Source organism: Paroedura picta, chromosome 1 (assembly GCF_049243985.1).
Source record: "Paroedura picta isolate Pp20150507F chromosome 1, Ppicta_v3.0, whole genome shotgun sequence".
In the NCBI taxonomy this organism is placed as follows: Eukaryota; Metazoa; Chordata; class Lepidosauria; order Squamata; family Gekkonidae; genus Paroedura; species Paroedura picta.
The window spans coordinates 1,920,822-1,935,398 of record NC_135369.1 but is presented as its reverse complement, the minus strand read 5'-3'; the positions used below and the strand labels follow the sequence as shown (position 1 = coordinate 1,935,398).

General features: G+C 54.5%; 1 protein-coding gene across 1 annotated transcript in view; it reads right to left on the bottom strand.

Moving 5' to 3' along the window:
• VPS45 (vacuolar protein sorting 45 homolog) overlaps window positions 1-14,577 on the bottom strand; it is a 47,853-nt gene that overhangs the window by 16,459 nt on the left and 16,817 nt on the right. The window contains exons 10-13 of the mRNA XM_077319295.1: window positions 13,509-13,676; window positions 8,242-8,400; window positions 6,408-6,515; window positions 5,306-5,427 (exon numbers count right to left, since the gene is read on the bottom strand). Of these exons, the coding sequence (XP_077175410.1) occupies window positions 5,306-5,427; window positions 6,408-6,515; window positions 8,242-8,400; window positions 13,509-13,676 (557 nt within the window). The remainder of the gene's footprint in view (window positions 1-5,305; window positions 5,428-6,407; window positions 6,516-8,241; window positions 8,401-13,508; window positions 13,677-14,577) is intronic.

Here is a 14,577-nt window from a genome sequence, read left to right as displayed (position 1 = left end):
GCCTGGTCCTTTCAGCTGGAGATGCTGCCTGGGATTGAACCGGGGACCTCCTGCCTGCCCAGCAGAGGCTCTGCCCCTGAGCTCTGGCCCCTCCCCAGGGCTCTCCAGGGTCTCAGGCAGAGAAAGGTCTTCCCATTCCCCTCCTGCCTGGTCCTTTCAACTGGAGATGCTGCCTGGGATTGAACCGGGGACCTCCTGCCTGCCCAGCAGAGGCTCCGCCCCTGAGCTCTGTCCCCTCCCCAGGGCTCTGCAGGGTCTCAGGCAGAGAAAGGTCTTCCCCATCCCCTCCTGCCCGGTCCTTTCAGCTGGAGATGCTGCCTGCGATTGAACCGGGGACCTCCTGCCTGCCCAGCAGAGGCTCTGCCCCTGAGCTCTGGCCCCTCCCCAGGGCTCTCCAGGGTCTCAGGCAGAGAAAGGTCTTCCCCATCCCCTCCTGCCTGGTCCTTTCAACTGGAGATGCTGCCTGGGATTGAACCCGGGACCTCCTGCCTGCCAAGCAGAGGCACTGCCCCTGAGCTCTGGCCCCTCCCCAGGGCTCTCCAGGGTCTCAGGCAGAGAAAGGTCTTCCCCATCCCTTCCTGCCTGGTCCTTTCTGCTGGAGATGCTGCCTGGGATTGAACCGGGGACCTCCTGCCTGCCCAGCAGAGGCTCTGCCCCTCAGCTCTGGCCCCTCCCCAGGGCTCTCCAGGGTCTCAGGCAGAGAAAGGTCTTCCCCATCCCCTCCTGCCTGGTCCTTTCTGCTGGAGATGCTGCCTGGGATTGAACCGGGGACCTCCTGCCTGCCCAGCAGAGGCTCTGCCCCTGAGCTCTGGCCCCTCCCCAGGGCTCTCCAGGGTCTCAGGCAGAGAAAGCTCTTCCCCATCCCCTCCTGCCTGGTCCTTTCAGCTGGAGATGCTGCCTGGGATTGAACCGGGGACCTCCTGCCTGCCCAGCAGAGGCTCTGCCCCTGAGCTCTGGCCCCTCCCCAGGGCTCTCCAGGGTCTCAGGCAGAGAAAGGTCTTCCCCATCCCCTCCTGCCTGGTCCTTTCAGCTGGAGAGGCTGCCTGGGATTGAACCGGGGACCTCCTGCCTGCCCAGCAGAGGCTCTGCCCCTGAGCTCTGGCCCCTCCCCAGGGCTCTCCAGGGTCTCAGGCAGAGAAAGGTCTTCCCCATCCCCTCCTGCCTGGTCCTTTCAGCTGGAGATGCTGCCTGGGACTGAACCGGGGACCTCCTGCCTGTCAAGTAGATGCTCTGCCACTGGTTAGCCACCTTCCCCAAAGAAAAAGAATAAAAAGAAGAACATCTTGATCAGAGAGGATTAGACCTGGAACAATCTCCGTATAACAAGACCAGGGAGAAACATATCTGGATAATAACATTATAATGGTGGGGGTATCCGAACTATTTGTAACACAAGGAAATAACAGATATATCTCATATGTAAAATTCTCAAAAATAAAAACAAATTACAATCCCAGAGGCTCTGCCACGGGGTCCCAGCCCCTCTGCACCACTGACCCACGGATGCCAAGCCTGCCTGCTCTGCCTGGTTACGGCTCGCCAGGGCCTTGGGTAGAGGCCCGTCACATCGCCTACTGCCTGATCCCTTTCAGCTGGAGGTCTTGGGGGTTGAGCCCGTCTACGGGCCGAGCAGACGCTCTACCCCTTAGCCAGGGCCCAGTCCCCTCGTTGGTCTGCTGAGGTCAGGACGGTTTCCTCTGCCTGGCTACGGCTTGCCAAGGTCTGGGGAAGTGGCCTTTCACAACACCTCTTGCCTGGTCCTCTCCCCTGGAGACACTGAGGATCAAACCTGGGACCTTCTGCATGTCCAGCAGATGCTCTGCCCCTGAGCCACGGCCCACCAAGAATCCTGCACTCACAGTAACTTCATGGTGACCAACCAGGCAGGGAGAAGTCCTGAATAATCCTTCTGGCAATGGGCCAATAACTGTTTAAAGGTAAAGGTATCCCCTGTGCAAGCACCGGGTCATGTCTGACCCTTGGGGTGACGCCCTCCAGCGTTTTCATGGCAGACTCAATACGGGGTGGTTTGCCAGTGCCTTCCCCAGTCATTACCGTTTACCCCCCAGCAAGCTGGGTACTCATTTTACCGACCTCGGAAGGATGGAAGGCTGAGTCAACCTTGAGCCGGCTGCTGGGATCGAACTCCCAGCCTCATGGGCAGAGCTTCAGACTGCATGTCTGCTGCCTTACCACTCTGCGCCACAAGAGGCTCTTAATAACTGTTTATTCCCCTGTAAAACAATTTCTCAAACTTCCAATCTTCAAAATGAACTGCTAGGTATTTTCTCGTTTTTGGTACCTTTGTCAGTGATACAAGATACTCTTTAACTTTTAGCAATCAATCCTCTTTTGATGAATTCTTATCCATCTTGAACAGCTATCAGAAGAGTATAAACTTAATCCTATGGTGAAATGTGCACGGCGCAATCTCCAAATAGTTCTATAGTATCCAATATACAGAGGTCTACAAGGATTAGCATCACAAAGTATAAATGCTCTTCATATACATTTAAAGAGGACTGATTGATAAAAGTTAAAGAGGATCTTACATCACTGATGAAGATACCGAAAGCAGGAAAATATCCAGGAGTCCATTTTGAGGATTTGGAAGTTTGAGAAATTGTTTTACAGGGGAATCAACTTTTATTTGCCATCGCCAGCTGGAAAATCATAGTTTTGCTTTTATTACCTGCTGAATAATCCTCCAGCCGCCTTCCAAATTTGTCCAAATTGTCTTATGGGCATAGTAAGATGGGAGGGAGGGGGAGAAAGCACAATATGGACTTCAAAGGTTAGTTACTTTGGGATAAGCGCATGACACAACCATGTTGTAATCCAAATCGACACTCCCAAACACACAAACGCACAGCCTCCACAAAGGGACGGTGTGGGTGTTTCGTGCCGAGACAGATGCTCAGAGGGACGGGCGCAGATGGATGGGATCCTCGGGAATCTGACAGCCAAGGCAGGAGCAGATGTGTTTTGAAGAAACAGCCTTTCTCTTGGACCAGTGGAGCCAGCCAGCGGGAGGAGGGAAGCGGAGAGAGACAGCAACTCGCTCCAAACACCTCCGGGGCCTCCTCCACAACCCTCGAGGGAGCAACCAAGAAAGAGCCGCTTTTCAGGCATAGGAGTGGGAGGGGGAGAGGGTGGCCAGGATTCAGACAACGCTTAATACCAGCCTGGAGGACCTGCCTGCTTTGGACCTCCCAGGGTCAGCTGCAGAGGCTGCCCCCCAAAGAACCTGGAGAAGCCCAACCTCATCAGGTTCCCTCTGCGGACGGAGGAGGGCACTGGGCTGCCATCTGCTGGCTATCCCTTCCCTGGGGATTTTCACGAGGCACTGCAAGGTCTGCCCGTTTCCCAGGGCTTTGGAGGGGGCGGGAAAGGCAGCGCAGAGGCAGGAAACCTCCCAGAACCAGGAGACCACAACAACTCTCCTTCTTCTTCTTCTTCTGCAGTGGTATCAGGGCTCTCTCAGCCTCCCCTCCCTCACAGGGTGTCTGTGGCGGGGAGAGGAAAGGGAAAGTGAATGGAAGCCCCTTTGAGACTCCTTCGGGTAGGGAAAAGCGGCATATAAGAACCAACTCTTTTTCTTCTTCAGTAATATCAGGGCTCTCTCAGCCTCCCCTCCCTCCCAGGGTGTCTGTTGTGGGGAGAGGAATGGGAAGGCGATTGGAAGCCGCTTTGAGCCTCCTTCGGGTAGAGAAAAGTGGCATATAAGAACCAATTCTTCTTCTTCTTCTTCAGTAATCTCAGGGCTCTCTCAGCCTCACCCACCTCACAGGGTGTCTGTTGTGGGGAGAGGAAAGGGAAGGCGACTGTAAGCCCCTTTGAGAATCCTTCTGATAGTGAAAAGCAGCATATAAGAACCAACTCTTTTTCTTCTGCAGTCATCTCAGGGCTCTTTCAGCCTCCCCTCCCTCACAGGGGGTCTGTTGTGGGGAGAGGAAAGGAAAGGCGACTGGAAGCCCCTTTGAGACTCCTTCAGGGAGAGAAAAGCAGCATCTAAGAACCAACTCTTCTTCTTCTTCAATAATCTCAGGGCTCTCTAAGCCTCCCCTCCCTCACAGGGTGTCTGTTGTGGGGAGAGGAAAGGGAAGGCGATTGGAAGCCGCTTTGAGACTCCTTCGGGTAGAGGAAAGTGGCATATAAGAACCAACTCTTCTTTTTCCTCAGTAATATCAGGGCTGTCTCAGCCTCCCCTCCCTCACAGGGTGTCTGTTGTGGGGAGAGGAAAGGGAAGGCGACTGGAAGCCGCTTTGAAACTCCTTTGGGTGGAGAAAAGTGTCATAAAAGAACCAACTCTTCTTCGGCCACAAAATGGCTGCTGCAGGAGGTGGAGCCAGCCACAAAATGGTTGCCACAGGTCACCTCCAGTCCTGTATGGGTGTGACAGCAGCTGCCCAGCCAATCAAATGGAATCGGAATCCTTGCTGGGCAAAAGTTCCACCTGGCCCCATCCCCTTTCTAGAAACACTCAGCAGGTGCCAGGAAAGGGGCTTCCCGGGCCTCACATCAGGGGCCTCTGGTTTTACACTATTTATTGTCCTTCTTGAACTCCGAAGAGTTCCAAGAGTCTCAAAAGGCAGGCTTGGTGCTGAAAGGGAGATCATTATGGGAACTGCAGTTTTTATGACCACTGTTCGGACTCGGTTGCAGCTGAATAGGACAGGAGTCCAGCGGCCAGAGCTTTAAGCTGGATTTGAAATGGTAAACAGCCGTGAACCAAGTACTGCAATAATCCTCCCTGGAAATCTTACGGGAGCCGGCAGAGTTCAAGGGGAGGGTGGGATTTCTGACGCGGGCTGCAAGCTCCCCACCCATTGCCTCTTTTCCTTGCACGCATTTAGTATCAGCGCATTACAGGAGCTTACCGGGCAGCAAACGTGAACAAAACAACACCCCACCCTGGCACAGGGGGGGGGGGGACCTGCCTCGAGTGAGTTTAAAATTCGGAATATGTACACACCCTTGGGTTTCCCCTTTGGTGAAGAAAGGTGGCAGCAGAGGCCTGACTACTACAACAGCTTCCCCCTGCAGGGCCGGAAGACTCCCACGGACAGACTCCCCCCTCCAGCGGCTGGGGGCTGAATTTCAGGGCTCACTCTCAGCACTGGAACAAGACTACAAGTGACCACCCAAGGGGGAGAAAGGAGACTGAGAGCCCCCTGTCCCCGTGAGGAAAGGGGGCGAAAGAAGCACCAGGGGATGGCTGGGCCTGTACAGAGCTCTGAGAAATTTGCTGCACTCCAATCAACCAATCAGGACTCTAATTTGGAGAGCCGGGTCTGATTCCTACCTGTCCCGAAGGGTGCTGGGCCCCAGGTAGGGGTACTGGCTGTCCTTCAGCTTGCCCTTGATGAGCTGATCGAGGGTCTCATGCAACAGGGGCTGGTGCTGCGTGTACACGTTCTCCACTCCCTGTGCGACAGGGGACAGAAACACAGGAGGAAGACGGTTCTAGGTTTAGCAGCTGAGCTGGAGTGAACACACGGGCACGTGCGCGCACACACACACACACAAGTCCAACCGGTGCATGAGGTCATGGGCCCCTGTGAGTGTGAAGCTGTCTTAGATGGAGTCGGGCCGCTGGGGTCCGGGTGCCTTGGCTGAATCAGGCCCCTGGGTCCCGCAGGGTCACTGCTGCCTACACAGAATGGGCAGGGGCTCTCCTGGGTCTCAGGCAGAGAAAAGACTTTCCATCACCTGCTGATACTCTTAACGGGAGATGTCAGGGCCCTTCCGCTTGCAGGTGCTCTGCCACTGAGCCATGGCTCTCTGCTTTGGGAGGTGGTGTACCCCTTTACTGTGCCGACCACAATATTGGTCTCTCTCTCCACCCATCCCCACGTAAATGGTCAGATGCATCAGATCTCCTTGACTGGTGGGCGAAGATCGAGCAAGCACAGAATAGTTCCGTATGTCTGTATTTACAAGGCAAGCATTAGGCCACGCTGCCTCTTATGCCAGGCACTCCAAGCACTCCAAGGCCGCTCATTTTAGTCTGGCTTTTTCCTGAAGCTGCTCAGAGTTCCCCTTCTCCCTTCCCAGCAGCCCGGCAGAGTGGGTGACGCTGACAAAGGCTGGTTGCCCCAAAGTTCCCTGGAGAGCTTCATGGCTCAGTGAGGAAGGGAGAGCAGCCCGGGCCAACATGCCAGGCCTCTCCATCTGTTCCCCCACCCCCCACCCCTTGGCCAGGGCCTTTCCTCCTGCCCACCAACTCCGGGCAGACCCAGAGGAGTGGATTTCCCGCTTCTAGTAAGTGACTAACGAGATGCAAGCATCCTGTGGATTTGTTCCTGCTCCTCGCAGTTCCCTCCCCCGGGTACCACCACTGGCACGGCAAGGGCAGCAAATGGGGCCCAGCAGGCAGATGTCCTCCCGCCAACAGGCAGCCGCACCTTCAGCCCTTTGAGGAACTGCTTGGTGATAGCGACGGCGTCCTTGGGACTGAAGAGGTCGCTCGCCCGAACCCGCTTCCCGCCGTAGTCTATGACCGCGGACACCAGCTGTTCCGAGAGAGGAGACAATCGTGAGCGCCGGAAAAGCACGTGAGGAGGAGTCATTGGAGTCGCACTCGTTAAAGCCCTCAGGTAGGTATTCACACTGAAACGGTTTCTGCCCCGCTCCTCCCACAAACCTAAACTAAATTAAAACAAACAGCAGCAGAGCTACAATGGCAGCAGGGAAAGCAGCAGCGGCTTTAGCAAAAGAATTAAACAAATAAATCTGAGCCGGCACTTGAGGGGACACAAGCTGTACCCAGAAAGGGAATGTGACAAACAAGCTCAGTGTCAAACATGACTCTACCTCCCCGGTGCCACTTTGAAAAGGCCACGCTAGTCTATTAAACGCATTTGTACGTTCTTGGTCATATGCAACTTCTGTAACACCTAATAAGTAATGCCTAATAAGGACTTCTTTGTTAGCTAGAACCTTTTTTAAAATTTCTATTAGTGTTTTATGCAGTATCTTAAAATTGGCAGTTATATGATGTATGAGGTAAGACAGAATATAGCTTGTCAAGTTTATATTAGAATCTAAAGAATTGTTATTAAGCGATAATAGGAAAGGATATAGAAGGAGAATGTAACAATCAATATGCCAATGCAAGTTTTAACTACAATCCATCCATGCTTCCTCTATATATTTGTGAAAGAGCCTGGGGGGTGGAACGTGTCCTGCTGTCCAAGTTGGAATAGGGCCAATCAGAGGCTAGAGTCTAGGGATGGAGGGCGGGAGCTGCAGGGGCAGGGCCAATCAGGATGCAGCCAGCTTTGCTCACAGACGCACCTCAGTGCCTGCAGCCAGCAGCAGGTAAGGGGAGAGGCCCCTGGGCAAAGGGTTGTGGTGGAGGGCCTGCTATGCCAGGCCTGTTAACAAGGGACTCCCAGCCTGCTGGGCCAGGCCTGCTAACAAAAGTCTCCCGGCCTGCTGACTGTGGGCCTGCTAACGAGGTGGCCAGCTCCTGCCCGCCCCTCTTGATCCAGCTGCCCCCCACAGTGCTTTACCCTCTGTGGGTACAAATTTGTTGGTCATACCCGGCCCACGGGAAGTGCGCCTGGCCTTTTCGGTCCTGGCCCCAGCCTGGTGGAAGGAGCTCCCGGAAAAGCTATGGTCCCTGTGGGAGCTTTCAGCATTCCGCAGGGCCTGCAAGGCGAAGCTCTCCCGCCAGGCTTATGGTTGAGGCCGGCGCACTGAAGAAGATCTAGACCCCCCTCCCGGGTTACTGTAGGCAGATTAAAGATTAAAGATCAACAACCCCTCTGTCCGCCCCTGGGGCTTAATATTCAATGGGATTGGTTGTTCTTTTCGCCGCTGTGTATTCATGGTTATCTTTTTAGGTATGGATTGTTGTGTATCTTATAGTTTGGGTTTTTAACTTTTAGGGGTACTTTTATTGCGGATTTTATGTTGCTACCCACCACGAGCCTTTGTGGGAGTGGCGGGCTAGAAATTCAATTAATAATAATAATAATAATAATAATAGTAATAGTAATAGTAATAATAATAATAGTCCATTAAAATATATATTAATTAATTAATTAATAGATTTCTAGACCACCCTCATGGGGGTCAGCCAGAGCTGAGGGAGACGTAGAGGCCCAGGGACCTAAAAGAGATCCTTCCGCATACAGGAGGCATATCCCATAAGAGGTACAACCTCACGGGCCCAAGCGCACAGCAAAACGAGAGCCCCAGCTGCGGCAGTGCCCCTCGCCTGAGCCCTCGTACCTTGCGGTGCCTCTCGGACACGCCCCTGCCCTTCAGGTCGGCCAGGAGGGCGGGCAGGCTGCTGCTGCTGTGCCTCTCGTAGTGAAGGGCGTAGAGCATCACCAGCCGGGTGGCATCCAGCTCGGACACCTTGGGGTTCTGCAAGAGCCGCCGCACGTTCTGCAGGGGGGGGGGGAGACAGAGAGAAGTTGCTACCCCTCAAGCAGAGCTGCTGAGCCCACCCGCCTCTGGGCCATCCACTCTGCCCAGGGGCTTTCTGGGTCCTTCACAACATTTCTCTCAGCAGGAAAGGAACCATGAAATGATGCATGGAGCACTTTTTAAGGATCCCTGAGAACCGGGGACATCAGTCCTTGGGGCACGCCTCTTGGCTCCTTGCTGCTGGGCCAGGACCGCCCAGGTGACATGGGGACCTTTGCTGAGGGGCCTCCGAGCCGTCATCTCCCAGAGAGGGCCCCACAGAGCCCCTTTGCCTCTTGTTTTCCAAAACTACAGCCGGAGGGGAAGGGGGAGGGACAGGGGGGGGTCCACTGGTCAGGAAGGCGAGACACAAACCTTCTGTCTCTTCCCAGATTTCAGCTCCCTGCCCCTCCTACAGCACTCCAGTGACCCCCACCCCACCCCACCCCAAGCGTCCCCTTAAATGGGCGGCATTGTTCCCAGCAGAGAGCCACGATTCATCCCGAGGCCTCTGGGGCCCCCAGCCGGGGCCACTGTCTGACGTCTGGGAACCATGAATAGAAGTTCGACCGGCACTCTTTCGACACACGGAGGGTTCCTGGGGAAGGATTTCCAACAAGTTCTCCCACCAGAGAGCCTTCATTTCATGCTCAGCTTCTCTATGAAATCCACAAACGAGAAGCATTTGGGACCAGATGGGAACATTTCCCACAAAGACCCTGGAGCCTGCAGTTCACAACATGACAATCAAATGCCCACAATTCACACATCTTACTGAAGAAGAAGAGTTGGTTCTTAGATGCCGCTTTTCTCTACCCGAAGGAGGCTCAAAGCGGCTTCCATTCGCCTTCCCTTTCCTCTCCCCACTACAGACACCCTGTGAGGTGGGTGAGGCTGAGAGAGCCCTAAGATTACTGAAGAAGAAGAAGAAGAAGAGTTGGTTCTTATATGCTGATTTTCTCTACCCAAAGGAGGCTCAAAGCGGCTTCCAATCGCCTTCCCTTTCCTCTCCCCACTACAGACACCCTGTGAGGTGGGTGAGGCTGAGAGAGCCCTAAGATTACTGAAGAAGAAGAAGAAGAAGAGTTGGTTCTTATATGCTGATTTTCTCTACCCAAAGGAGGCTCAAAGCGGCTTCCAATCGCCTTCCCTTTCCTCTCCCCACTACAGACACCCTGTGAGGTGGGTGACGCTGAGAGAGCCCTAAGATTACTGAAGAAGAAGAAGAAGAAGAGTTGGTTCTTATATGCTGCCTTTCTCTACCCAAAGGAGTCTCAAAGCGGCTTACAGTTGCCTTCCCTTTCCTCTCCCCACAACAGACACTCTGTGAGGTGGGTGAGGCTGAGAGAGCCCTGAGATTATTGAAGAAGAAGAAGAGTTGGTTCTTGTATGCCGCTTTTCTCTACCCAAAGGAGTCTCAAAGCGGCTTACAATCGCCTTCCCTTTCCTCTCCCCACTACAGACACCCAGTGAGGGAGGGGAGGTTGAGAGAGCCCTGAGATTATTGAAGAAGAAGAAGAGTTGGTTCTTATATGCCACTTTTCTCTACCCGAAGGAGGCTCAAAGCGGCTTCCAATCGCCTTCCCTTTCCTCTCCCCACTACAGACACCCTGTGAGGTGGGTGACGCTGAGAGAGCCCTAAGATTACTGAAGAAGAAGAAGAGTTGGTTCTTGTATGCCGCTTTTCTCTACCCGAAGGAGTCTCAAAGCGGCTTACAGTCGCCTTCCCTTTCCTCTCCCCACAACAGACACCCTGTGAGGGAGGGGAGGCTGAGAGAGCCCTGAGATTACTGAAGAAGAAGAGTTGGTTCTTATGTGCCACTTTTCCCTACCCGAAGGAGGCTCAAAGCGGCTTCCAATCGTCTTCCCTTCCTCTCCCCACAACAGACACTCTGTGAGGTGGGTGAGGCTGAGAGAGCCCTGAGATTATTGAAGAAGAAGAAGAGTTGGTTCTTGTATGCCGCTTTTCTCTACCCGAAGGAGTCTCAAAGCGGCTTACAGTCGCCTTCCCTTTCCTCTCCCCACAACAGACACCCTGTGAGGGAGGGGAGGCTGAGAGAGCCCTGAGATTACTGAAGAAGAAGAAGAAAAAGAGTTGGTTCTTATATGCCGCTTTTCTCTACCCGAAGGAGTCTTAAAGTGGCTTCCAGTCGCCTTCCCTTTCCTCTCCCCACAACAGACACCCTGTGAGGGAGGGGAGGCTGAGAGAGCCCTGAGATTACTGAAGAAGAAGAAGAGTTGGTTCTTATATGCCGCTTTTCTCTACCCGAAGGAGGCTCAAAGCAGCTTCCAATCGTCTTCCCTTCCTCTCCCCACAACAGACACCCTGTGAGGTGGGTGAGGCTGAAAGAGCCCTGAGATTATTGAAGAAGAAGAAGAGTTGGTTCTTGTATGCCGCTTTTCTCTACCCGAAGGAGTCTCAAAGCGGCTTACAGTCGCCTTCCCTTTCCTCTCCCCACAACAGACACCCTGTGAGGGAGGGGAGGCTGAGAGAGCCCTGAGATTACTGAAGAAGAAGAGTTGGTTCTTATGTGCCACTTTTCCCTACCCGAAGGAGGCTCAAAGCGGCTTACATTCGCCTTCCCTTTCCTCTCCCCACAACAGACACCCTGTGCGGTGGGTGAGGCTGAGATTACCGAAGAAGAAGAAGAGTTGGTTCTTAGATGCTGCTTTTCTCTACCCGAAGGAGTCTCAAAGTGGCTTACGTTCGCCTTCCCTTTCCTCTCCCCACAACAGACACCCTGTGAGGGAGGGAGGCTGAGAGGGCCCTGAGATTACTGAAGAAGAAGAAGAGTTGGTTCTTAGATGCCGCTTTTCCCTACCCGAAGGAGTCTCAAAGCAGCTTCCAATCACCTTCCCTTTCCTCTCCCCACCGCAGACACCCTGTCAGGTAGGTGGGGCTGAGAGAGCCCTGATATCACTGCTCTGTTCGAACTGCACTATCAGGGCTGTGACAAGCCCAAGGTCACCCAGCAGGCTGCATGTGGAGAAGCAGGGAAAAACTCGGCTCTCCAAATTAGAAGCTGCCATTTTTAACCACACCACCACGCTGGCGCCCTGAATTCCTTGCAATGTCACCTGTCCCCACAATTAAATTCCACATATTAAAAAATGATAAGGTGAGGGGGATGTTTAAATCCCAAGCCATAAATCTAAGAAGCTGGACCCATTCCAAGAGAAGTTGTGGGAAATGGAAGCCTGGGGGCTTGTCCAGGTAGCCCCCCGTCCTGACTGGGGATCTGCAGGCAGCCAGGGGTGGCCATATCTCAGAAGCGGTGGCTTAGTTGTACCTGACCCTAGACACAGGGTGAGCTTTTGCTGACCCATGGTCCCTGTGCTCTCTTGCTAGACCTAGCGGGAGGCTCTGAAGGGGAGCTGGACAGAGACCAAAGTGTACCAGGCAAGACGCTGCTCAAGAGGCGAATGGCGGGCTCCTGAGATGTGGCCACAGGCCTCCATGCACACGGGACATCCAAGCCATAAAGGTCTGCCTTTCAAGATTACCCAGAGGTTTCAGCAGCAGGCCAGCTTGTGGACACCTGGACACTGGACATAAGAACTATCCCTAGGAAGATTTCAAAGGCTCATGCAAGTTGGACATTAATTTTCAGGCACCGTCGCCCTAAACAGCCAGGGGCCCTGGCAGCTGAAGGCCCCTCTCTCTGACATGAAGCTGCTCAACCACAGAGGTCAGCTTCAGACCGTTGCCCTGCCCTGCCCTGCCCTGCCCGGCCCCACTTCCAGAAGCTACAGGGCAGGGCTTTTCCGTGGCTGGGCTGAGAGGAGCATGCAGGTTGATTCGTCTTGGAGAAGGCGATCCATGAGGTGTACTGGTCCCAGGCCAGATCGGGCTTTAAAGGTCAATCCCAGGACCCTGAATAGAGCTGGGCAGTCAACTGGGAGCCTGCGTAGACAGAGCAAGGCTGCACTGATCCGGTCCTCCTCCAGCCTCACTCTGACCGCAGCCTTCGGGCCCAACGGGAGCTTCTGAACAGTAATCTAAAGCAGATGTTACCAGGGCATGGACCACAGTGGCAACATCGTAACACAGGAAGGAAGAAAATTACTAGGGCTTCACTGGTCACAGCTAGGTGAATGGGCAGGCTTAAAAACAAAGACATGAAGAATCTTCAGGCTTCCTCGGGAGGTGGTGGGTTCTCAATCTTTGGAGGTTTTTAAGCAGAGGCTGGAGAGCCATCTGAAGGAGAGGCTGATTCTGGGAAGGCTCAAGGGGGTGGCAGGTGACAGTGGAGGAGCGAGAGGGTTGGGAGTGTCCTGCACAGTGCAGGGGGTTGGACTAGATGACCCTGGAGGTCCCTTCCCACTCTAGGATTCCATGATGTTCAAAGCCTCAAAGGAGATGCCTGCCCATCCACTGCCTGTCTGACCGCAGCACTGATCCGGTTCTCCAACTGCAACAACGTTTTGACAAGACGGCACCGGCCCCTGGTCCCGTTGGCCCCTCATTTCCCACCACGTGAACCGTGAGGCTGCCTCGGCCCATCAAAGCAAGCAGGCTGCTGGCGGCTCTAAGTCTCTTTCGGGTAGAGAAAAGCAGCATATAAGAACCAATTCTTCTTCTTCTTATAGAAGAGTCTAAGGTTCAAGCAGGTGGCAGGTTACAGTGGAAGAGCGATAGGGTTGTGAGTGAGCCCTGCATAGGGCAGGGGGTTGGACTAGAGTGGTGGTCCCCAACCACCGGGCTGCGGCCCGGCAAGCTTCTTACTGTCGGGGGGGGGGGGGGAGAGGGAAGCAGGGCCGCGCATGCAGCATGAGCGGCCAAAACCGCGAAAGTGCCGCGCATGCGCAATCGCCCTCCATTCTGACGCCGGTCCCCAGCCTGAAAAAGGTGTGGGACCACTAGACTAGAGGGCCCAGGAGGCCCCTTCCAACTCTATGATTCTAGGATTCCAACAAGCAAACCACAAAGCAGCCTCAGACCGATGGGCTCCAAGTCATCTCTAACAGACAATCCCTTTTTGCAGAGGCACCCTTAGGCGGGACCATCTGCTGCCATCACCAGCATATGAACTTCTGCGGCACAGCGTGCTATGCACCACAATGGCTTTGTGTGCACGGGCGGCTACCTGCAGAGCACTGGAGTGATCGTTCTGGCAAGCCAGCTCCTGTTCAACCTCAGACACCTCCAGGAGGTTCCTCTCGCTGACCAGCCTGGACAGCTCCCCCACCACTGTGACGTGCTTCGAGACGGTGCCAGACATCTTCTTGAACTGCGGGTAGTTCTCCACAAAGGCCTGAAATAGAGAAGGGAGAAGGAGGGGTCCAAAGATTGTGAAAGGAAGCTGAGGACTGTGAGAACATCAGGAAAGCCCTGCTGGATCAGACCAATGGTCTATCGAGTCCAGCCTAGTGTCTCACCAGTTATTACAAAAGGCCAACAACAAGCCAGAGAGAGTCTGAGGCCTTCATAGGAACATCAGAAGAGCCCTGCTGGGTCAGGCCAGGGAGGGTCCCTCCAGTCCAGCCTCCCGTCTCCCCCAGGGGCCAGCCAGTTCCTCTGCAGGGCCAGCCACAGGGCAGAGAGGCCGAGGCCTTCCCCTGAGAAGACCCTCAGAAGAGCCCTGCTGGGTCAGGCCAGGGAGGGCCCCTCCAGTCCAGCCTCCCCTCTCACCCAGGGGCCAGCCAGTTCCTCTGCAGGGCCAGCCACAGGGCAGGGAGGCCGAGGCCTTCCCCTGAGAAGACCCTCAGAAGAGCCCTGCTGGGTCAGGCCAGGGAGGGTCCCTCCAGTCCAGCCTCCCGTCTCACCCAGGGGCCAGCCAGTCCCTCTGCAGGGCCAGCCACAGGGCAGAAAGGCCGAGGCCTTCCCCTGAGAAGACCCTCAGAAGAGCCCTGCTGAGGGCAGAGAGGCTGAGGTCTCCCCCTAATGTTGCCTTCTGGCTCTGAGATTCAGGGGTAAACTGCCCCTGAATGTGGAGATTCTCTTCAGTCACCAGCCCTTGAAGGACCTTTCCCCCATGAATCTAATTCCCTCTTCAACCTATCAGTTTTGATTACAATAGCTCCCTCCATGGATAGTGAATGCCACAATTTAATTGTTCCTTGTATAAAGGAGTAGTTCATTTTGTCCATTCTGGCCCTGCTGCCCATCCGCTTCCTTGGATGTCTTTTGGAAGGGGGGGGGAATTCTCTTTGTCA